The 25,727-nt window shown below is 42.4% G+C and overlaps 1 protein-coding gene across 2 annotated transcripts in view; it reads left to right on the top strand.

The window, feature by feature from the left end:
* Positions 1-7,218: 7,218 nt before the first annotated feature.
* Positions 7,219-25,727, top strand: part of USP3 (ubiquitin specific peptidase 3) — a 31,330-nt gene continuing 12,821 nt past the window's right edge. The window contains exons 1-8 of one of the 2 annotated variants that reach the window (XM_069980594.1): positions 7,219-7,388; positions 11,946-12,006; positions 14,695-14,832; positions 19,617-19,700; positions 20,042-20,123; positions 21,242-21,324; positions 22,728-22,841; positions 23,869-23,982. In XM_069980594.1, coding sequence (XP_069836695.1) covers positions 7,298-7,388; positions 11,946-12,006; positions 14,695-14,832; positions 19,617-19,700; positions 20,042-20,123; positions 21,242-21,324; positions 22,728-22,841; positions 23,869-23,982 — 767 coding nt within the window. In that variant the 5' untranslated portion in view covers positions 7,219-7,297. The remainder of the gene's footprint in view (positions 7,389-11,945; positions 12,007-14,694; positions 14,833-19,616; positions 19,701-20,041; positions 20,124-21,241; positions 21,325-22,727; positions 22,842-23,868; positions 23,983-25,727) is intronic. The other variant, XM_069980603.1, reaches the window with a different exon arrangement.

The raw sequence follows: 25,727 nt of genomic DNA, 5'->3' as shown, positions 1-25,727 counted from the left end.
CATATCTAGACCGCTTACTGGAAATATATTGGTGGAAACTAAGGCTTCCCTTGAAGCTGATTAGGGTCTGATCAATAGAGATGTATTTCTCTGGGAAATATACCTCAGCAAATTAGAGAAATGTTCTTTGACCGGCCTTACTTTGAAAAGGCAGTCATCGGTGAAAATATCTCTTTGTGGGCACGTTGCATTATCATTATAATGCAAAAATCTACGGATTGCTTCAAAGTGTGCCCTGGACATGGCCGTAAGTGAGGTATTATAAATAATATCCCCCTTCCAATGTTGCTGAACTAAGGGTTTTTTTTTTACTACACATATGCAACACAAGGCCCCAAAATGTAGTCATCTCGGCTGCATTGACAGGTGTCCATCTCAAGGGGTCTAGCAAAAGATTAATTTGGGTGTTGAGCCAAAAATTGTTGGGGGTCTGAGCCACTATCAGATTGATGAAATCCTTACTGAAAAAGTATTTCTGTGAAGCTGGTGGGGTAAAATTGGATTCCTGAGGCTTATAGGTGTCAGGGACTGGGGCCCAGGTTGGGTCATTTAAGGGGGCTTGTGGGGCTTCCTGTGGCATTGTCCTGAGGTGGCGCCTTGGGGGCTCATCATTACCAGATGATGAGGAGGATGGGGGACAGAAAATAAGGAAGAAGGAACAAGGGATCTTCCTCTTCTGTCTTGCTGGCTGTCTATGTATCTGAGGCAATCATGGTGTATGCCTCCTCAGCCAAGAACAACCTGGAGGCCATGTTAGTTTTATAAGAGGTGTGTAAATGTGTAGTGATTTCACAAGTATAAGTGCTTAGCCGCATTCACGCATTCCGCACAGATCACGGACGTGGAATGCCTGTAACAGAGTTCTCCCCCCGCCCAGGCAGCATCTGTGATAAGATGCTGGGAGCAGGACTCACGTATCGATATGCCATGGGTCCTTATTACTGTGCCACTGCAGGGCGTAAGGGAAGGGTAGTAAAGCTCAGTAACTACAAGCCAGTTAGCTTAACAACTGTAGTAGTAAAAATGATGGAAATGCTTCTAAAAAAAAAAAAAAAAATTAATAGATAATCTAAGAATCAACCATTTGATAGATCCAAACCACATGGCTTTACTGAGCAAAGATCATGTCAAACTAATCTCAATTTATGTCACAAACGTGCTGGATGAAGCTGGTGCCATGGGTATTGCCTAGCTGGACTTCAGCAAAGCGTTTGATAAAGTTAATTTGGGGCTTAATCTCTGGATAATTCAGTGGATGTATGGTTGATTCCTACCATAGGCTGGTTACAATTAGTGTGTCACAATGGTCTGTTCTATTTTTTTAATATGTTTGGTAGGTTTATCTGTTTGCTGATGACACAAAAGTGTGCAATAGGGTTGATATTCCTAGAGGTGTCAGCAATATGAAAAATTATTTAACATTACTAGATATGTGGTCAAAACAATGGAAACTGCACTTCAATGCTTCCAAATGTAAAAAAATGCACTTGGGGAGAAAGAATCTTCTAACTCAGTATCTTATTTGCAGTTCTGTGTTGGCAAAGACGCAGAAGAGAAGAATTAATGGTGCGTTTACACTGAACGACTATCGGTCAAATTTCCGCGATAACGATCGCATTTGATAATCGGCTCATGAAAACACAGCTAACGATCAAGCGACGAGTGAGAAATCGTTCATTTTGATCTTTCAACACGTCAAATCGACGTTGGTTGTCCACTAAAAATTCGCAGATCGCTTTGTGTCTTTCACAGATTCACTATATGTGTGAGATGGGCTTAAGCAATCTTAAAGCGATCGCAATAACGATTTTTTAAACAATTTTTCACTTTGTCTAAACACTGATCGTTATAAAAACCAAATCGTTGCTTCAAAATCATTAAACTATGAATTGGGCGAATTATCTCTCCGCGTAAACGTAGCGTTAAGGGTAGTGATTTCTGAGTCACCAGTACAACCAGGTGGTGGGGAAAGCAAATCGTATGCTGGGCTGTATAGCTAGAGGTATAACCAGTAAGAAGAGGGAGATTGTGATCCTGCTGTATAGAGCTCTAGTGAGACCACATCCATAATACTTTGTCCAGTTCTGGAGACCTCATGTACAAAAAGATATTGGTTCAAATAGAACAGGTCCAAAGATGGGCTACAAAAAATGGTGGAGGGTGTCAGGCATAACACATATCAGCAAAAGAAGGGTCTGTAGAGTCTCAGTTACAAATCTCAAAACACGGGAATAGCCAGATATCCCTCCAGGGTAGGGAAACCTATTGCCAAGGGGGTGCCTTCCAGTGGGGAGATCACCAAACCACCCTGATACGTAGCCCCTTAAGTCCCACTCGGTTGTGAGTATTGGAACATAAATAAGGAAATACCAGGGTGGCCCCAGTAGACCTATAGGCAGGGCCGGCCTTAGGGTAGATGGCGCCCTGTGCGAAACTTTCTTTTGGCGCCCCCCCCCCCCTTCCTAAATCTTACAGCCTCCCACCCCTCCAGACGACCCCCACAATAAAACCACAAACGAGACGGGAGGCTGTAGTATTTAGATACGATATACTAAATCCTACTACAACAAGCTCCACCCCTAAACCCCAGCCCCCCAGACCACCCGACCCCCGATAGAAGTACCATCTATCTATGTATCTATCTATCTATCAATCATCTACCCCCCCCCCCCCCAACTGTTATATATGTGATCTCTGAGATGGGACTTCACTAAAACACAGCAAATTTGGACTTGGCCTATTTGGCGATTACACTGTTTACCATGCTGGGGGCAGTAGTTGTGCACCGTTTAGCTGTTGGGGTATGCTGGGGGCAGTAGTTGTGCACCGTTTAGCTGTTGGGGTATGCTGGGGGCAGTAGTTGTGCACCGTTTAGCTGTTGGGGTATGCTGGGGGCAGTAGTTGTGCAGATAGATAGATAGATAGATAGATAGATAGATAGACAGGAGATAGATAGACAGGAAGGAGGTATGCACTGTTTAGCTGTTGGGGTATGCTGTTGGGGTAGATAGATAGATAGATAGATAGATAGATAGATAGATAGATAGATAGATAGATAGATAGATAGATAGAGTATGAATTTAGCAAGAGCAGCACAACTAGTTGTAGGAGGGTGCCCGCAGGTGGTCTTGACCAAGACTTCCACAATATATCAAAAGGATCGCCCACAGCACTCCAGATAAGTTGAAAATTCAAAAATATTTATTCCATGATGGTGCAGCACAGCATACAAGTCAAAGTGCGACGTTTCAACGACCTTCCGTCGTCTTTTTCAAGCGTGACTCACAGAAAACAACAGACCTCTTTATACATGTGTGGTAATTAGTGTAGGGACATGATTGGTGCACAGGTATTGGATTGATCACAGTTTGACAAGCAAACACAATGTGAATACATTCTGAGTGTATAGTACCACAAGTGAAAAAAATAGTGGATAATAAAAGATCAAGCTTAAGCCGGACGGCGGATTACATAATCACAAAGTTATGAACATAAATGCAGAAATTTATCACACTGTGATCCGGCTCACCACTCTGGCTGTTTCGGATTCAGGAACCTCAGGCAGACATACGCAGGTGCACTAAAGTGGAATGCTTTGTCAGTGCATCTACTGCGTGTAGCAATGTTTCATTGAGCGCTGTTCACATACTGGTGTGGTCTCCGGTACTAGGAACAATTCTGTTGAGAGATCGCTTCACCCCAGGTCTAAACTTTCTGGCCCGGTACCGCTTTCTCCCATGTCTTTTCTCGGATTCCAAAGTTTGTTAAAAAAATCACCAGTTTTTTGTGATCCCATACGTGTGTCTGGTAGCGTATGTTCCGATACTTAGGGAGCCCTTGTATGGACATCGCATCACCCCGAGGTGTTCGGTACCGCGTCATCCTGGGTTCCTATGGCCACTCCAGGCCTTTTCTCAGACTAACGCTCCAAAAAAAAACACACCGGGTAAATCGCTCCTTGTGAACACGTACAGATGAGATATGTAAGAAAAAAAGTTGCCTGGGTTCCAATAGGTGTCTTCGCAGGTGGTGAGTCTTCACACCGTGTTATTGATATGATCTAAAGAAATAGAAAAAATTAATTGTTAAATAATATAGTGAATCAAGATCCATTATTTACAATATTTACTGCGGGATTTGTCAATGAAAGATAGTGGAATGGAGGAATTACATCTCATCACCTCAGTTGGTGTTTAGTTGTTTTGTATTCAACATTCAAGCCATGTGTACCTAATGCCTCTGTTTTGAAGATCCACTGTAATTCTCTTTTTTTCAATGCCAGTTGTCGGTCACCTCCTCGTGGAGATGAAAACACTCTATCTACCACCATACATCTGAGGTCACTCTCCTTGTGGTTCATCTCCGTGAAATGTTTTGCAACAGGTAAGTCCATTTGCAAAACATCAAACAGATCAAACATTACCTCACATGTAATTCAGATTATGTTGTGTATGTCCTATGGTGCCCCTGTAATAAGATCTATGTAGGGGAGACCACTTGGGACTTTAAAACACGATTTAACCAACATCGATACAGCATCCGAAAGAAAAAAATGGACTTACCTGTTGCAAAACATTTCACGGAGATGAACCACAAGGAGAGTGACCTCAGATGTATGGTGGTAGATAGAGTGTTTTCATCTCCACGAGGAGGTGACCGACAACTGGCATTGAAAAAAAGAGAATTACAGTGGATCTTCAAAACAGAGGCATTAGGTACACATGGCTTGAATGTTGAATACAAAACAACTAAACACCAACTGAGGTGATGAGATGTAATTCCTCCATTCCACTATCTTTCATTGACAAATCCCGCAGTAATTATTGTAAATATTGTAAATAATGGATCTTGATTCACTATATTATTTAACAATTAATTTTTTCTATTTCTTTAGATCATATCAATAACACGGTGTGAAGACTCACCACCTGCGAAGACACCTATTGAAACCCAGGCAACTTTTTTTCTTACATATCTCATCTGTACGTGTTCACAAGGAGCGATTTACCCGGTGTGTTTTTTTTGGAGCGTTAGTCTGAGAAAAGGCCTGGAGTGGCCATAGGAACCCAGGATGACGCGGTACCGAACACCTCGGGGTGATGCGATGTCCATACAAGGGCTTCCTAAGTATCGGGACATACGCTACCAGACACACGTATGGGATCACAAAAAACTGGTGATTTTTTTAACAAACTTTGGAATCCGAGAAAAGACATGGGAGAAAGCGGTACCGGGCCAGAAAGTTTAGACCTGGGGTGAAGCGATCTCTCAACAGAATTGTTCCTAGTACCGGAGACCACACCAGTATGTGAACAGCGCTCAATGAAACATTGCTACACGCAGTAGATGCACTGACAAAGCATTCCACTTTAGTGCACCTGCGTATGTCTGCCTGAGGTTCCTGAATCCGAAACAGCCAGAGTGGTGAGCCGGATCACAGTGTGATAAATTTCTGCATTTATGTTCATAACTTTGTGATTATGTAATCCGCCGTCCGGCTTAAGCTTGATCTTTTATTATCCACTATTTTTTTCACTTGTTGTACTATACACTCAGAATGTATTCACATTGTGTTTGCTTGTCAAACTCTGATCAATCCAATACCTGTGCACCAATCATGTCCCTACACTAATTACCACACATGTATAAAGAGGTCTGTTGTTTTCTGTGAGTCACGCTTGAAAAAGACGACGGAAGGTCGTTGAAACGTCGCACTTTGACTTGTATGCTGTGCTGCACCATCATGGAATAAATATTTTTGAATTTTCAACTTATCTGGAGTGCTGTGGGCGATCCTTTTGATTGATTGATAGATAGATAGATAGGAGAGATAGATAGATAGGAGAGATAGATAGATAGGAGAGATAGATAGATAGGAGAGATAGATAGATAGGAGAGATAGATAGATAGGAGAGATAGATAGATAGGAGAGATAGATAGATAGGAGAGATAGATAGATAGATAGGAGAGATAGATAGATAGATAGATAGTTTAGCTGTTGGGGTATGCTGGGGGCAGTAGTTGTGCACTGTTTCAGCTGATAGGAGATAGATAGATAGATAGATAGATAGATAGGAGGGAAAGAGGTAGATGAGAGGGAGGATAAAGAGCTAGAGAGACAGAGGAGAGAGAAGCATCAGACTTACAGCAGGGGCACAGGAGCCTGGAGGCTGCACGAATTGCTGAGGAGGAGGAGGGAGGAGGCACATGGCTGGGCAGGGGTCACAGGTCACCACACTGATGGGACCTGATCACACTGCAGGCTGCAATGTCGCAAGGAAAGAGTCAGCCTCCCACCCGTGGTGGGTGCCGGGGGCGGGGCTTGTCGGCGGGGGGCGGAGCTTACCGGGATTTACCCGACACATTATTTTGCCAGGTTCCTAGCCCGTCTATTGTCTGGAGCGCCCCAATACAAACCCCTATGCAAGGAGGGCAGGCGGCCAGCTAGGGGGGCGCTCTGGCAGACAGACAGAACGTCTGTCTGCCAGACCAGTTAAGTGTGCAGCTGACTGTCTGCCAGAGCGCCCCCCCAGCTGGCCAGGAGTGATGCGCCCTGTGCAACCGCACAGCTCGCACACCCCAAAGGCCGGCCCTGCCTATAGGGTGCAGTTGGGAACCATATCAGTACCATATAGTCTGGAAGAAAGAAGGGAAATGGGAGAAAAGATCAAAACCTATAAATATGGTAAAGGACTAAATAAAGTTCAAGAGGTATTTTTAGAAAACAAATGAACTCAAGAAAAAGGAGACACAGTGAGCGGTTAGTTAAGAGAAAGATTAGAAACATGAGAAAATATTACTTTACTGAAGGAGTAGTAGATACTTGGAACAAACTTCCAGCAGATGTGGTAGGTAAATAACAGAATGTAAACCTGTCTGGGATAAACATATATCTATCCAAGATAATAAGAAGGGAAATATTAAAAGGGCAGACTAGATGGACCTGGTGGTCTTTTTCTGCCAACAATCTTCTATGTTCGAGACTGTTGTAATACTATGGGACAACTATATGACACACAAAAAAATCATATATAGCGCAGGCTGAGGCGACCTAGAGCTCAGTGCTCCATGAAGAGGAGGAAGTGGAGCCGCCTCCTCAGCATCCTGACTGATGTGGGACAGGAACCAGTCCCCGCACTCCGTCAGGTACAGCGCACGGTCACCATAGAAACCATTGGCCTGAACGCTGCTGGAGCATTGATATTAACTTGCGTCAAGAAGCCCCGCCTTCATGTTGCTATGGTGGAAAAAGTCCCGGTTTACTGTATCTTAACCTCTTGTGTCCCTCCGCACCGCCATGGAGTGCCCGCACCTGACCGCAAGTGTCTGCATTGCCCCGGACTCTGCCGCGTTCCCTAGCGGCTGCCCCTCCTCGTGGTGCTGCAGCGGTGAGTTGCGTTACTCCGCCTCGTGCTCCACCCGCTGGAGATGCAGCGCCGCCTGGCTGCAGCGCTTAGGAAAGTCCCCGGCTCCGGGCACGGCCTAGTGCTAGACTGTTATTGTGTGGAAAAAGCAGCGCCGGGGGTCCTGCTGCGGAGCTACGGGGAGGGAATGGTACCTGGATTATCGCGATAGTGCGGATAAACGATATTAGTGCACGTGTGTTATGGCACAAACATCGGGGGCTGTGCTCACGCATCGCCCTCTCATCTCACTAGGAAGCCCCATTGTTTGCGGGCTAGAGGGGCTGTGTGCCATGATGTCAGCTTGCTGGATTGTACCATACAGTGTATTACTGACCATAGTGAGGATGTACCATTGTCTGTAGATCTGTGAGGTTACAGTATAGTGTGGAATTATATAAGGCTGTAGCTTTATGGATCTATATGAGGATACAGCATAGTATGGATCTATATGGGGATACAGTGTAGTACGGATCTATATGGGGATACAGCATAATATGGATCTATATGGGGGGATACAGTATAGTATGGATCTGTATGAGGATACAGCATAATATGGATCTATATGAGGATACAGCATAGTACGGATCCATATGGGGATACAGCATAGTATGGATCTATATGAGGATACAGCATAGTATGGATCTATATGGGGATACAGTATAGTACGGATCTATATGGGGATACAGCATAGTATGGATCTGTATGAGGATACAGTATAGTATGGATCTGTATGAGGATACAGTATAGTATGGATCTGTATGGGGATACAGTATAGTATGGACCTATATGAGGATACAGCATAGTATGGATCTGTATGAGGATACAGTATAGTATGGACCTATATGGGGATACAGTATAGTATGGATCTGAATGGGGATACAGTATAGTATGGATCTGTATGAGGATACAGTATAGTATGGATCTGTATGAGGATACAGTATAGTATGGATCTGTATGAGGATACAGTATAGTATGGATCTGTATGGGGATACAGTATAGTATGGACCTATATGAGGATACAGTATAGTATGGATCTGTATGAGGATACAGTATAGTATGGATGTATATGGGGATACAGTATAGTATGGACCTATATGGGGATACAGTATAGTATGGACCTATATGGGGATACAGTATAGTATGGACCTATATGAGGATTCAGTATAGTATGGATCTGTATGAGGATACAGTATAGTATGGACCTATATGGGGATACAGTATAGTATGGACCTATATGAGGATTCAGTATAGTATGGACCTATATGAGGTTACAGTATAGTATGGACCTATATGGGGATACAGTATAGTATGGATCTATATGAGAATACAGTATAGACCTATATGAGAATACTGTAAAGTACGGATCTATATGAGGTTAAAGTATATTATGGATCTAAATGAAGATACAGTATAGTATTAACCTATTAGAGGATAGAGTATAGTATGGACCTATAAGAAGATAGAGTATAGTATGGATCTATATGAGGATAGAGTATAGTATGGACCTATATGAGGATACAGTATAGTATGGATCTATATGAGGATATAGTATTGTATACACCTTTATGCTATCACTGCTGACCTCCCTGCCAGACATCTCTCCAGGTGGTGGCCACTGTGAGCATGCTTACATTCTCCTTTACCAGTTTTACATGGGGTAAATGACCTCTTTCTGTGTATACACTGTAGACTGCATTCTTTCCTGTATTAGTACAAGGAAATGCCCAGGTGGGGGTCTGTCTGTGGAAAGGATGGAGGTGATATGTGAACACGCTCCTATTGTTAGAAGTCAGAGGCTGCAGTGGTTGCGGTTCCTGAATCCTGATTTCCTTGGGCGAGGCTGCCTTACACAATACTCTGCTGCACACAATACTCTGTGCCCATTACCTTCCTGCTAACATGCTGCTGGGGTTTTATACTCGGTCTTAGGACATTATAAGAATAGTTTTGTTAGTGTTGTGTTCTTGTCCTATTTAAAGGAGCAGCACAAAATATACATTGAGAGTACATTCACAGGTACAGGATCTGCTGCAGATGTAACCGAGTGACTAAACACAGCTTCAAATCTGCTGCATATCCTGTATGTGTGAATGTGCCCTGAGGGTATATCTTCAATGGACTGGAAGGAATTTGTCCATGCTATTGTAATGGCTATCAATGTAATGTCTGGTGGCCTGGCAGACCCTCACCCTCCAGCTGTCATTAGGGATGAGGAGGATACAGGATGGAGTTTTCTTGTCCATGCCTTTTGTTTCTCTTTGAGCCAAGAGGGCAGATGTGTGGTTCTGAGCTTTAATTTCAGATTGTACTGTGTTGTAGATGTTAGAAGTGGGTGCCCCTCCTCTTCTTTTTTTTCTCTGCATTAGATTGAAGATTGACATTGATATTTGGTTACTACCATAGTTACTTCATGCAGAATAACCTTTACTTTCTTGGTTTCCTACACCACTCACTTTTGTAAAGCCACGTGTTAATATACTGTACATGACTCATAAGTTATTGCAGCCCAGTAGAAAGACTGCTAAGGTGGCACAACATGTCTGCAGCTTTCTAACTCATTGCTCCGATTTACTTAATAGAAACAAAGCAGGCCCTATAAGGGAACTTGCAAACTACAGAATTTCCGTAAAGGCTGTTCGTCGGGATCCGCTTGAAGTCTCTGCAGAAATTCCGTAGTGTGCACGTACCCTTTTACATACAGATTTATCTGACAGATATTTGAAGCCAAAGCCAGGAACAGACTATAAACAGAGAACAGGTCATAAAGGAAAGCCTGAGATTTCTCCTCTTTTCAAATCCATTCCTAGCTTCAATAATCTGTCAGATAAATCTGTGTGTGTGTAATAGGGCCTAAAGCTGACACTTTTTATAGGGTTTTTTCCTTTTTTTCGCTTGTTCTGAATTTTCATTATATATTTTATTATATGTTTATGTCTCAATTTTTTTGATTTTGCAACAAAGCAGCTCTGAATCCCAACAAAAGAGGGTGTCATTGTTTTTTTTTCTGATGTCCTGAAAAATTTACTAAGGTTTTTCTACAGTTTTATTTTACACTTAGCTGACCAACTTTAAAGTGATTGGTTTTTCACCTTAGACACTTGGAGATCAGCACTGCAAACCGTATTAATGAAGCAAAAGGAACTTCAAAGTGTTTCCAGAGGCGATGTTTCTGCTGCCTTATGCAAGCTGTTTAAAGCCATAGGCTATGTGCACACAGAGCAAACGTGTCGGAAAGCCGACAGCCTTCCTGTCATAATGACAGTCTATGGGAGGCTCATGCTCTAATGTGGGACAGGAACCAGTCCCCGGTCTCCTCTCTCCACGCTGAAGAAAGAACATGGCGGAATTCCGCCACTTTTGCTCTGTGTGCACGTAGCCTTACATTAGTGATTGGTGCATTATGGTAAAACATGGCGCAAGAAGAACATGGCACAATCACACTTGAAAAAACAGCCAAATACATTAAGGGCAGTTAGACACATTGTTATTGTTGGTGTTGTGTAACTTCAAGTCCCGGTACTGCAGAGGATCATTAAAACAGTAATTTAGAAGATAGTCTAAATAATGTTCTGATGACATGTTGTAAAATATATTTTAAAGGGGGTACCCAGGATAAAGCCTATCTACAGTTGATCGGCAGGTGAGCCGGGTGTTGGCACCCTGCTGATCAACTATTCATAGCCTATTCTATGTATTGATTGCTTTTGCTTGGACAGCCCTTTTAAATGGGCACTGTCATTATTTTTAAAATCTAATTCAACTGTAGATGTGATGTAAAGCAAGTTTACAATTTACATAATTTTTTTCTTTATTCCGTAAAACAAAGCTATACATACCTGTATCCAGTTATATACAAATATTATTATATACAAATATTATATACATATTCAGCGCCCCCTGAGGAAGATACAAAACGTGCGTTGAGGTCCCTTGGGTTTACATGATGGGTAAGGTGCAATAGTGAGCATAAGTTAATGTGATACATGAACAGTTGGAAGTCGGGGGTTGGTAATAGCATGCATTAAGCACATCGGTATTCTACCATTGTTGGACATTTTTAGAGCCTAAAGGTATTGTTACACAGACTGATTATCGTTTTAGCTTTACTAGGAACGTATAATTACCCAATAATCGTCCTATGTAAAAAGTCCAGTGATCAGCTGATGAGCAAGCAAAAGCCCGCTTGTCGGCAGGTTGAATATTTTGTACAGACTAAAAAATCATTATCGAATGCACATCTATGTCTAAGGGGGCTGTACAACCGATAACAATGCAATTTAATACAGCGATCATCCTCTGACCTTTTGGCTATGTTCACACATCATTTTTGTAGCATTTACTATTATGCGTTTTTGATGTGTGACCATAGCCTTCATAAGGGCCAATTATCAGATAAATGAGCATTTCCCATAATCAGCCTGTGTAAAAGAGCCTTAAAAGGACTCAACAAGGACCAGGGGAGGGTCTGATTTACCAGTCCCCTATGTCTTACAATAGAAGGTACAGTTTGCTCACTGTGTATTTTATTGTCTGTTTTAGTTTGTCGTTCTAATAAAAGCCCATGGGTCTGTCTGACTTGTTCCAGTGTCCACTGTGGACGGTAAGTACAGTAAGGTTACTAAATGTATTAATAAATTCTATGACTTCAAAACTGATACCTGTGAGTATTAACGTTTGACCAGAGGAACACAGTGGATATGTCATGAATGTCTGCCTTGTTCAGTATCTTCACACTGAGTAATATAGGCGAAATTCAGTGGTCTGCCTCAGTGTCACACAGTGTCTGTATGGTATGGCTTGTGCACCTCCGCTGAAAGAATTGACATGTCAGTTCTTTAAGCAGAGAACGTCGGGACTGGAGGATACGGGCAAGCCATCCCATAGAGACACTGAGGCAGGCAGGATTCTCCGCCACAGAATTCCGCCTATATTACTCAGTGTGAATGTACCCTCACACATATTTGTGTTGGGGTAATAGTGGTAAAGATGAAAACTGCAACAATATTGTTCTAAGCTGTAAACACATCTGTATACAGTAACTGTCCACTTTGGCTTTTTTGTTTTTTGCTAATACATTGCTTTAATAAAGTTTATATTACTATATAATATAACTTTATGAAAAAAAAACAAAGTAAAGTTTTGATATACATATGTACAGTACTTGAAGTTTAGTGGCAGCAATAAGGGGTAACACTGCCTCTCTGCTGCCACCGGCGTTTGTGTTAGGAACTGCAGGTCTCTAAGCCATACAGTTCTCACTTCCCTGCTCTGTTCTAGTGTTACTGAATAGCGCTATCGCTATACAAAGCTTTTTTCTCTCTGTGTACTGTATATTCTTTTATACAGTATGGGGGAGGGGGTGGGGGGGGGGCTCCCTGACATGAAGAGTTGTCATTGCTATCACCACTCACTGTCCTAGAAGTAGAGTAAGCACTTACAGAAACCACCACTGCCTCTTCAGAGGCTGCAGGACACAGCATTGTGTCAGGCAGCCTCTCCCCCTTCCCATGTGTATTGTATATAAGACAGTACATATTATATATATATAATAATTTTTTTTTAATTATTTCTCCTTTACGTGTAAATCCAAACAATTGCCAACCAGCCATTCACATCATATATTGTTATGCAAATTACAATATACCTTTATCCATCCCCTCTACCCCCCTCCTTCCCTGACCCGAGTGTTGAGATAAGAAAGAAAATCCCAATATTTTCTACCTCAGACTGTTTTGTCCAGTCTTTTTCTTAAATCTGGGTTCCTTCCTTTTACATTTTTTTTATAAAATTTTACCCTATATACCAAATGTGCCCAACGGAATTTGAGGGTTCCATAGGTAAGCATGATTTTGTAAGAATTTCAGTCTGGCCAGGAAAAAAAGATTTATCAGAGGTCTATCTTCCTATTTCCATGTATTATATCAGAGGTCTATCTTCCTATTTCCATGTATTATATCAAGTATAGCTATATTCACATTAAGGCTATGTTCCCACAGTATTTTAGCTCAGTATTTTTCAACCAAAACCAGGAGTGGATTGAAAACACAAAAAAAGCTATGTTCACACACTGTTGAAATTGAGTGGATGGCCGTCATTTAATGGCAAATAATTGTTTTGTTATTTCTAAACAAAGGCTGTTGTTTTGAAGTAACTAGGGTGATCACAGCTCAGCTTTTATTTTACCAGATATTAAGGCTGGTTTCTGTAGGCAAATTAGGCCAATTTTGGTTTCCCACATACTGATAAATCTGGACCACTATGTGTCCATTTTGTTTGTGGATGTTATTGATGACAACATTTATATGCATATTTGTGTAGGTGTGCTTAAAGGGGTTGTCCGGCGATAAAAAATTATTCACAGAATAACACACATTACAAAGTTATACAACTTTGTAATGTATGTTATGTCTGTGAATGGCCCCCTTCCCCGTGTCCCACCACCCCCACCCGTGTACCCAGAGTGTGGTGCGCTATACATTACCTGTCACGTACCGACCACGGTCTCCGATCCTCAGCAGTGACGTCTTCTTCGGGAGGCCGGCGGATCTTCCCGAGTGCCGACCGCCCTCTGCAGCGTCATCCGAAGCTCAGCCGCGATTGGCTGAGCATAACTGTGCTCAGCCAATCGCGGCTGAGCAGCTGATGACGCGGCCACGTCATCAGCTGCTCAGCCGCGATTGGCTGAGCACAGTTATGCTCAGCCAATCGCGGCTGAGCTTCGGATGACGCTGCAGAGGGTGGCCGGCACTCGGGAAGATCCGCCGGCCTCCCGAAGAAGACGTCACTGCTGAGGATCGGAGACCGTGGACGACACGAGATGCGGTGAGTATAATGCACCACACTTCCGGGTCTAGCGTGGGTGGGGGGAAACACGGGGAAGGGGGCCATTCACAGACATAACATACATTACAAAGTTGTATAACTTTGTAATGTGTGTTATTCTGTGAATAATTTTTTATCGCCGGACAACCCCTTTAAGCAGTCTGTATAGGTACGTCCATAAACTGTGCCAACTTGGTTTTACTGCCAGTCGATACCCAAAAAATCTTGTGAGATGGGGGAGATTTAGTGAAACTGTCTCAGTTGCCTCTAGCAACCATTCAGATTCCACTTTTCACTCACAGACTCTTTGGAAAATGAAAGGTGAAATCTGATTGGTTGCTAGGGGCAACTGAGCCAGTTTCACTTTACAACATGTTTGATTAATCTGCTCCCTTATGGCCGCTGCATGTGGCCATACCCTAATAAAGAGCAAATGTCACTGATGAGATCTATTGATTGCTTCTAGTTATGTGAATGGTCATGCAAAGAAACATTATGAGGAAGCGCAAACACCACTTCCAAACTACAAGCAACAGGAAAAGTTAGAGAAAGAGAAAACACAGCACACAGTATGTATGGACTGCAGCAGCTACAGCACATATTGGTGAGACTCACATTTATTACTATTAATTTAATGTTCTTAAAGGGAATGTTTTTAAGATTTTTTTTTATAAGTTTGTGGTTGCCTTATACATGTAAAGTTTTTTTTAATGTTTTGGTTAATCAAGAAAAACAATAGATATGTCATGTAGTATGAGAAGCATATAATGGCATGACATAAGAACTTTTAACAAAATGCACTATGGTAAGAATGCAAAATTCAAGGGAACACCTTAAAGGGGTAGTGCGGCGCTAAAAAATTATTCACAGAATAACACACATTACAAAGTTATACAACTTTGTAATGTATGTTATGTCTGTGAATCGCCCCCTTCCCCGTGTCCCCCCACCCCCACCCGTGTACCCGGAAGTGTGTGGTGCATTATACATTACCTGATCCGTGTCAAGGCCGTCCGCCATCTTGTGCCAAATGTCATCTTCGGACGGACGGCCGAATCGCTGCCGCCGCCCCCCCTCCGCCGCGTCACAACTGTGCTCAGCCAGTTCAGCAACAGCAACATCAGCAAAAGATCAGACTGTTGTCGAGCATACCTTATTATACTAGGTGAAAACAGACTGCCAAAGGGATTGGAGTATATGGCAAGACCACCAGACATGATCCATAGTCCCCCTACAGGAGCCATATCTCCTACATGTGGGATTAGAAGATGGAAACCTTTTGTAGAGTTTCACTGGATAGTTTTACCAGGAGGATAACATTTTAAAATTCTTCTCCAGGAAGTAACTGCAGCTGGAACACTTTGTCATTGCTATTTGTGGTGAAATATGGTATTCTGTTAGTACTGTAATAATGGTCAATATCTGTTAGTACTGTAATAATTTACCTATTGCCTTCTTCTTCACAAGCTTAGATGCTGCATATTTAATATATATCTGCATAAAACTTGTCTATCTTCTTTCTGCTCTAAAATAACTTATTTTAATCGGTGGACATTGCCATTTCATCAGTGAACGGTGTCACCTAGGCAGGGCCATCACGGCAGTTGAGCCATCCCTCTTTCTTCGAAGAGGGGGTCCAACTATGATAAAGCCCCGCCTAGATGACAATGTCAAATGATAAACTGAAGGTGATATAATAAAGACTGTTCTCTGCAGATTGCCAAGTAAGAAAGAGAGGACTTACTTGACAAAGTGTCACATCTGTGATCATTGACCATTTAGGAACACCATTTGATATAAAATCTGTTTCTTTTAAGAGTGCCATCCATACTATACTTCTTATGCTAGTAATAGGAGATTTGGTTGCATTTCTTGGGTTTGTTAAATTGGTTCCCAAGGCACACCTTTCCTGTCCGCAGTTTGGGTGTGGTTTTATAGCACAGTTTCATTAAAGTAAATGAAGCTGAATTGTAATACCATACACAGTCTGAGGGCAGGGGTGATGCTGTTTTTACAGGTAAGTTGCTGTGCTTTTTCTAATCCAGGAGAACCCATTTAGGCCCCTTCACATTAAAGATGCAAAAGGTAAGAGTGCTCATGTTTCTAGAGAAGTAGGCAGTAACGCCCTATTCACACATCCTGTTCCTGTCCGCAATTGCGGATCCGCAGAAAAATAGGACCAATGTATTTCAATGGACCCATACACACATCCGTGTTGTGTACTGGGCTGCAATCCGTTCCGCAAAAAAAAAACTACAGGCCCTAGTACGGACAGTAACTGACACACCCAATACAACTCTATGGGGTCCGTATTTTTTTACGGATGCAATACGGACTGAATTTGCAGATTGTTACTGAATAAAATTTGCGGATTGGAAAAATATACTGACGTGTGAATAAGGCATAAGCAAAATATTAGGGTTAGCATCAAAAGAAAAAAGGGGAGGGGGCGAAGGGAAGAGAAAGAGGGCATAAAACAATAACTATGTTGTAAAAACTCTATTCTCTCAAAAAGTTCACTTTATGAGAGAACCCACCCTAAAGACTTTATTACGCAGAGAGTAGGGCTGGGCGGTATACCGCAAAAATACCGATACCGTCACTGGCGTCGGTTAACCGACTTCAACTTGGCCAGGACGGTATTTGCGGTATTTTTGTATTTCTGTGTCCCTGCGCCCGTCCTGGCAGTGCCCCCCGCACACACACGAGCGGCCCGGCACTAGCGCTGGTATCAGCGGGAGGTGGAGGAGCAGCAGCAGGGTCCAGGTGAGAATGCTCCCCCCTTCCCCCTCCCCCTCCCCAAGCGACCGCCCGTCCGGTCCGCGCACCTGTCCGCCCTACCCACCCGTCCGGTCCGAGGCTCCGTCCCACCGCACCTGTCCTGCCAAAGCGCCCACCACCCGTCCGGTCCGGCGTCCCTGCACACTGAGGTGACTACAGGAAAGCCGCCGCCAAGTGCTGCTGTGACATGGCCGCGCCGGCCGGGTGTGGGGGCGATCGGATGGGACTGGTCCGGGACACACACACACACACACACACACACACACACCCGGCCGGCGAGCGCTGCACATGTTGTCCTGTGTGTGCAGGGACGCGGCCATGTCACAGCAGCACTTGGCAGCGGCTTTCCTGTGGTACAGTACAGGACTGTAACAGGAGGAATAATGGGCTGCAGCAGGCAGGATAAGCTGTAGGAGACATTGCTGTGTGTGGCATTCTGCCTGCTGCAGCCCATTCATTCCTCCTATGTTACAGCCCTGTACTGAGGGGACTACAGGTCCCAGCATACACCTCCCTGTGCTCCTTGTACAGTAATACACCCCTATATAGTCATACACCCCAATCCGTCCCCCCCTGTATAGTCATACATCCCAATCCGTCCCCCCGGTATAGTCATACACCCCAATCCGTCCCCCACTGTATAGTCATACACCCCAATCCGTCCCCCCCTGTATAGTCATACACCCCAATCCGTCCCCCACTGTATAGTCATACACCCCAATCCGTCCCCCACTGTATAGTCATACACCCCAATCCGTCCCCCCCTGTATAGTCATACACCCCAATCCGTCCCCCACTGTATAGTCATACACCCCAATCCGTCCCCCACTGTATAGTCATACACCCCAATCTGTCCCCCACTGTATAGTCATAGACCCCAATCCGTCCCCCCCTGTATAGTCATAGACCCCAATCCGTCCCCCACTGTATAGTCATACACCCCAATCCGTCCCCCCGGTATAGTCATACACCCCAATCCACCCCCCCTGTATAATCATACACCCCTATCCCTATGTGCCCCCCCCTGTATAGTCATACACCCCTATCCCTATGTGCCCCCCCCTGTATAGTCATACACCCCTATCCCTATGCCCCCCCTGTATAGTCATACACCCCTATCCCTATCCCCCCTGTATAGTCATACATCTCTATCCATATGCCCCCCCTGTATAGTCATACATCCCCTATCCCCCCCTGTATAGTCATACATCTCTATCCATATGCACTCCCATGTATAGACCCGTACCCCCATCCCTATGTACCTCCTGTATAGTAATACACCCCTAGCCACCCCCCCCCCCCTCCCACCCCTGTATAGTCATACACAACAATCCCTATGTGACCCCCTGTGTATACACATCCTGTAGAGGCTGTATACCTGTATATACATGTCGAGGTCCCCTAATAATGACTAATAATAATGATAATAGACTAACCACGGGTTGCTGCTCAGTGAGTTCTTTTTTACTTTTTTTAATCAAAATGTCGTCAGTTTGGCACGGCAAGTGGGTGTGGTTTGCAAAAAGGGGCGTGTCATAATTATCGTTGAATTATCGTTACCGCGGCTACATGTGCGATAAACCGCGATATTGATTTAGGTCAATATCGCCCAGCCCTAGCAGAGAGATTACCTGCCAAATCAGGCAGATATCTCCACATGTAATAGAGCTAGCAGTCAGTAGATGAGCGAGCAAATGCACTGTTGCCTGCTCAGCCAATCAGTGGGTGCTGTAATGTTCCAACTCAGCCACTGATTGGGCAGCTGCGTGATGACACCCCCCCCCCCCCCGGTCTCCCTGATCCTGGAAGTGCTGCATTGGGACTGGGCGCTTACCAACAGTGGTGGAGGTAGGGAAATATGGATTCATATGCATGAATGTTCTCTTTCTACTTTCTATCAACCGCCCATGTGAGTTGACCTTCTTTCTATATTCTGAGCTGCTTGTACAACTCCCTTACTCTAACACTGAGAGAGCAGAAAAAAAAGCTTAAAAAATTAATGGATCTGTGTCTTTTTTTTTTTTTTTTGATAATGGAAGTCAATAGAAAAAAGGACCCAAGTGGATGGCACACAATTGCATCTGTTTTTGCAACCGTTTTTTTCCTCCATAAAACTGATAGCTTTAAACTCTCTTGTGTCCATATTAGACTTGTCTAACGTCAAGGTGGCTTAAAACATCTATGATGAAATTTGTTTTTGATCACAATACAGAACATTTTGGCACAGTTTATGCCACAGTCTACCAAAATTCTAATTAATACATCTATTCAAGTGTGTTTTATTGTGCATTTTAAATGTTGATGCTATATTTTAATACCATCCCTGTGAGCAGCCATATTGTATAACATGTGAAATGTATTGATTGTCAAGGGTTCATGTGCATTATGACAGCTGAAATGACTGTAGGTGGATTGGAATGTCACAGACTATTACAGCCTCCTTATTTAGTCTTCTAGTACTACAATAAAGTTTTCATTTACTGTGCCTGCTCCAGTGAGCAGTGTGAGAAGTGGAATATTTCAGTTTCTTTGGGTAGTTGAAAACAAAACAAAGCAACTCTTTTGGTAATGAATTCCCTTTACATATGCGTATTCTCTTGCTTGCAGTTACCGTTGTGATGACTTTGTGGTTAATGACACAAAGTTATGTCTAGTGCAAAAAGTTCGAGAACACTTGCAAAACTTGGAAAAGTAAGTAAAAAGAAATGTCTTTAGATGTCCCATATAGCTGGAAAATGTTGTAAAAATCACTTGCACGTGCTGTGGAAAATACCTTCTTCATTTATTGTCACAAATCTATCATGTGTGAACACACAATCTATGGATCTGCTCTTCCAGCCTTCACTTATTTTTCATACAATTATTATATAAACTGTACTGTAATTACATTTTTATCTGAGGCACCAATATAGTTAGTGGTGTTATTCGGCATTAGTAAATACACAGCTACTTTCTTTTCTTTGTGTTTGACTTTGTTTACTTCAGTGAAACTGTGGTTATGGATCTATCATTAACTGTATCTTTTTTGTTAGTTCTGCTTTCACAGTAGAAAGGCACAGAAAGAGAAAGTTCTTGGATAACCCTTCACTGAATAAGAAAATGCTCAAAATAAACGTAAGTATTTAGAGCGTTTCATCTTGATTATTCAGGTTATGCTGAACTTGATTTTATTATGTGCAGGCAGTTTCATAATGAACAATAAAGAAAAAAAATCTTTGCACTTGGTATCTGAGGAAGAGACTAAGGGCCATATTAGACGGCCCAATATAAGGAGCAAGTTAGCACTGACCTGTCAGGTCAATGCTTGCTTGATCCTTGTTCCTCGTTTCTTTTTCGTCTTTTACTTTTACATTTTTTATATATTTTTACCAATACTAAAATATGTAGTGCTTGCTATTAAGCCCCACACGTCAGTAAAATGTATATAAATGTTCCTACTGCACATACCCCGTGCAGTAGGAATTTATATATACATTCCTGACACTGAAGGGGTTTGATGTGTGTAAGTCACTTACCTTCGTCCTGTCGGATGGACGATCTATGTATAGAGTCTGCTCCCACGCAGGCTCTATGCATAGATCGCAGATAACACTGATCTATGCTATGCTATTAAAATATAACATTATTGTTCCCTCATGGTGAACGGCGTGAAACGAAAAATAAACATACCAGGATTGCTGTTTTTTTTTAAATTATATATATCAGAAAAAAAATAAATAATAAAAAGCAATCAAAACTTTTCTTTTACACCAATATGATGGGGCAGAAAATGACACCCCAACCAGCCTTGTAGGTCGAAAAATAAAAGCTCTATGGCTCTTAGAAGGCGGGGAGGAACATTGCATTAATTTGACCCGGACATCTGCTCGGTCTTGAAGCGGTTAAAAATGTCTCCATCCACTTGTGGCCCACTGCTTGCTGTCAGCTGATATTTTGTTACTGATCATTCTAGTGACATAACTTTAAATGCTTTTCTTGGCTTGCTATTGTGTTTACCATGTTGTGCTGCAAATAATGTAGCCATGAGGTTTTGAAAGAGGTATTGTAGCACAGAAGTGGTTTCCTAATAGTAAACATATTACAACCATTTTTCGTATCATGAACTAAAACATAAACTTTACATGCATGTGAGGAGACGTTGTCTATATATATATATATATATATATATATATATATATATATATATATATATATATAGATTTCCCACTTAAACATTTTTCTTTCTTCACAAGGGAAGTACCTCAGCAGTGTGTGCCACCGGTCTACAAAATCTGGGGAATACCTGTTTTATGAACGCAATACTTCAATCACTCAGGTAATGAGGTTCTCCTTTTAGGATCTTTACAGGTCACTTTATCTGGGCTTTAGCTTTGTGCTAAAGCAGTTGTCCCATCACAACAACCATTTTTATATTGAAACCCTGGATAAAAATCTGCATCCGGTCTTAAAGAAAACCAATCACCTGAAATTAACTGTCCCTATAATAAAAGATTCTCTGTCCCTAAGTCTATTCCTGAAGATACAGTCTGCAGTCTGTATCTTATGCTTTTACCTAATCCAGTATAGCGGAGAAGTAAGGCCGAGGGCGGCCATCTTGATGATGTCACAGTGGTGCGTTCCAGCGCTGGAACGCAAGGGACGTAATCAAGATGGCGCCCAGCTTTACTGCACCGCTACAGAGGAGTAGGTAAAGTATAAGATACAGACTGCAAAGGCAGTCTGTATCTTCATGAAGTTTATTATTTCTGGAGATACAGACTGCCTGTGCAGTCTGTATCTTATACTTTACCAACTCCTCTGTTGCGGTGCAGTAAAGCCGGGCGCCATCTTGATTAGGTCCCTTGCGTTCCAGCGCTGGAACGCACCACTGACGTCATCAAGATGGCCGCCCCCGGCCTTACTGCTCCGCTATACAGGATTAGGTAAAAACATAAGATACAGACTGCACAGGCAGTCTGTATCTTCAGGGACAGACTAATAGGCCCAGTTAGGACATTCATACACAGCGATCTCGTGCTGTATAGCGCGGGATCACTGTGTATTTACAGAGCGATGGCAAAGGCTCATGGGAGCCCTTCCCGCCACTCGGCATGCCGGGAGCTTCCTGTCGCGCGCCGGCTCTTTTCAAAAGGGTCGGCGCGAGACAGGAAAAGAAAATAAGTATATTGCGAAAACCCCTGCCCTAAAAGTAATTCAAATTTCAAATATTAATAAAATAACAATTTTAATCTAATTATTGAAAAAAAATATTTAATTTTCGCCCATGATTGGTTCTCTTTAAGTATCCTTGTCATTATCGCAGAGAAATTTTTAAAGTTTTAATCAGTCAGACCTCCACTGAAATTTATATATAGTTGGGACAAGCACGTGGCTGTTGGCTTCTCTCCCTGGCTCAATCTCCATCTTGTTGCAAGCTCCATAGTCGTGAAATAGACGACTTTTTTTTATTTTTATTAATGACCAAGTAATGCTTGGATCAGCTGGGTGCACCAGAGCGTTGGCTATTTTTTGATAATATGGAAGGCATCCACTTAGAACCCGACTGTGAAGTTTGTATGCCTTGCTTATAAAAAGAAATTGCCTTTATGACAACCCCTTTTGCCATCCGCCATATACGTGAAGTGACTCTCAGCTGCAATACTTAGTATTGACTATTATTCCTTGCACTCTTTACCTATGTATTTGTGTTTATATGTCATGTGTTTTGTCTTTTTACAGTAACATTCAACAGTTTAGCTGCTATTTCAAAGATCTGCCAGCAGTAGAACTGAGGAATGGGAAAACAGCTGGCCGTCGGACCTACCACACTAGGAGTCAAGGGGAAGTTAATGTGTAAGTTCTAAGTTGCAAAGTATATGCAGTTACCGTAATATGAAATAGTGCTGTGTTGGTACAATCGGCTAAATTAGAGCCTCTCAAGCTTTTTCTACTGGGATCACACAGCCTAAATCACAACTACTGCTCATTTTTGTCCGTTTTTTCTTCTGAATCATCATGTGATTAAGACTAGAGCTATATGGCGATTCTGTTAGTGAATGGTATTACGTTGTGACTGCGACATAGCTTGTCAGCAGTGTGACCGTCTCATTACTAATCCAGAAAGGATAGGTCTTTTTGTAAGTCACATGCCACTGTGACTTGCTTGTAACTTCTTTGCAACTTAGCCATTTTTTTAACAGCCAAATTGCAGCTGTACTTAAAGGGGTTATCCAGTGTTAGAAAAACATTGCCGCTTTGTTGCACAGCTCTTGTCTCCAGTTCAGGTGTGGTTTGCAATTAAGCTCTATTCACTTCAATAGAGTTACAAAATCCAACCCAAACCAAAGACAAGAGTTGTGTGGTCTCTGGAAGAAAGTTTTTTACTTTGTGCAGCAGCAAGTTGCACAAAATAATTTGGTGGCGTGACTCTGGTTCTAAACTGTCCTAGGCTTATCGGGGAGAATTTATCATTGTACACCCCTGGGGTATGCCATGATAAATGGTCAGATTTGCCCTTTTTCTGTGGGATGAGCCTGCTGTATCCCCTGCTCGCCGGATGGGTGTGTGTGTGGAGCGGGAGGTGTGCCCCATTGTGTTAGGTTGTCATCTGGCCATCAGTCATGTGACAGAGTTGTCCGGTTGGTTTGGTATTATTATTAGTCTAAAGTCAGCCAATTATAGCAGGTGTCTGTTTTATCATATTGTAATTATGGTTTTCATTTACTTGAGGGACACTCAATGATAAATACTCATGTTATATACATTGTTGGCTTTAATAATCCCCCCCCCCCCCCAACTTGATTTGATATAGGTTATTTCTAGTTGCAGTATAAAGATAAGACCAGAGTGTTATAACATGGAATGCATTTTTGCTTTTCAGGTCATTGGTTGAAGAGTTTAGGAAGACTTTGTGTGCATTATGGCAGGGCAGCCAAACTGCATTCAGTCCAGAATCCTTATTCTATGTTGTATGGAAAATCATGCCAAGCTTCAGGTAAAGTTTAACTTGAGATTTTGGTAAAATAACCAGAATAATTTATCAATGGTTTTGGTATAAAATTGTTGCAAATTTTGGAGCAATCTTTTTGTGCTCACAAGTTTACATACCCCAGCAGAATTGTTGCTTTTTTGTCCTTTTTTTCAGAGAATATGAGTGATAACACATACTTTATTCTTATTTGTTTATTGTGAAACTACTTTGTTTTCTTTTTAAAATATAAAGACAACAAAAACATCCAAATGACCCTGATCACAAGTTTGCGTACCCCGTTCTTAATACTGTGTATTGCCCTTTCTAACATCAATGATAGCTTGAAGTCTTTGAGGTAGTTGTGGATGAGGCTCTTTAAAGCTGCCCATTCTTCTTGGCAAAAAGCCTCTGGTTCCTGTAAATTCCTGGGTTTTCTTGCATGAACTGCATGCTTGAGATCTCCCCAGAGTGGCTCAATGATATTCAGGTCAGGAGACTGAGATGGTCACTCCAGAACCTTCACTTTGTTCTGCAGTAGCCAATAACAGGTTGACTTGACCTTGTGTTTTGTATCGTAGTCATGTTGGAAAATCCATGTACAACCCATGCGCTGCTTCTGGCTGATGAGTGTACTTTGCCTCCAGTATTTGCTGATAATGTGCTGCATTCATCTTTCCTTCAAGTTTAACCAAATTTCCTGTACCTTTTGTAGCTTACACATCCCCAAAACATCAATCCACCTCCATGCTATACAGTAGGAATGGTGTTCCTTCCATCATAGGCCTTGTTGACGCCTCTCCAAATGTAATGTTTATGGATGTGGCCCAGAAGTTATTGTATGTACTGTTTAGTGTATTGAAGATGAGATATTTTGTGGCATTTGCGCAGTAATGACTTTCTTCTGGTGACTCGACCATGCAGACCATTTTCCTTTAAGTGTCTCCTTATTGTGCATCTTGAAAAAGCCACACCGTTAGTTTTCAGAGAGTCCAGTATATCAGCTATTGTTATTTGTGGGTTTTTCTTTGCATCCTGAACAATTTTCCTGGCAGTTGTGGCCAAAATTTATTTTGATCTACCTGACAGTGGTTTGTACAGAGCCCCAGATTTTCCATTTGTTAATCACAGTTTGAACACTGCTGACTGGCATTATCCATTCCATGGATATCTTTTTGTACCTCTTTCCTGTTTTTTTTACAGTTCAACTACCTTTTCCTGCAGATCCTTTAACAATTATTTTGCTTTCCCTATGACTCACAGTCCAGAAGCATCAGTGGCTGGATAAAAGATGTAAGAGTTTGTCTGGATCCCAGAAACTCACCCAGCATTTATGTGCGCACACACAGATTGCAAGCAACCAGATCTCAGATGAGGATATTACCTTTAGTAGCCATTCAAACCCATAATTTGGATGTTTTGGGTTGTCATTATGATAAAAAAATAAAACATTCCTCACCTGACCTCCTCACCACCTGCACACTGCAGAATCTCCTCTATCTTACTAATGAGTGGCCTCTAGCACCTGAGCTTACTGGAACTGGTGTGGAGGGTAATGACCGGTCCCACTTCCAACCTGTCATTCTAATTAATGGCGAACTATCCTGGATTTTACACATCTCGACCATCTTTCCTTGGAAGAAATGTGAACTTCCTGGAGTCTCATAGACCTAAGGGAGAAATCTTTAGTGGTCCCTGACCACCATTTTCTAATCCCATTGTTGATTCTCCAATTGAATGTTGTATGTTTTTTTCAGTCAAAATGACACTAA

The sequence above is a fragment of the Dendropsophus ebraccatus genome, chromosome 1 (genome assembly GCF_027789765.1).
Source record: "Dendropsophus ebraccatus isolate aDenEbr1 chromosome 1, aDenEbr1.pat, whole genome shotgun sequence".
Taxonomy (NCBI): Eukaryota; Metazoa; Chordata; class Amphibia; order Anura; family Hylidae; genus Dendropsophus; species Dendropsophus ebraccatus.
This window is presented reverse-complemented; position numbering and strand designations above follow the sequence as displayed.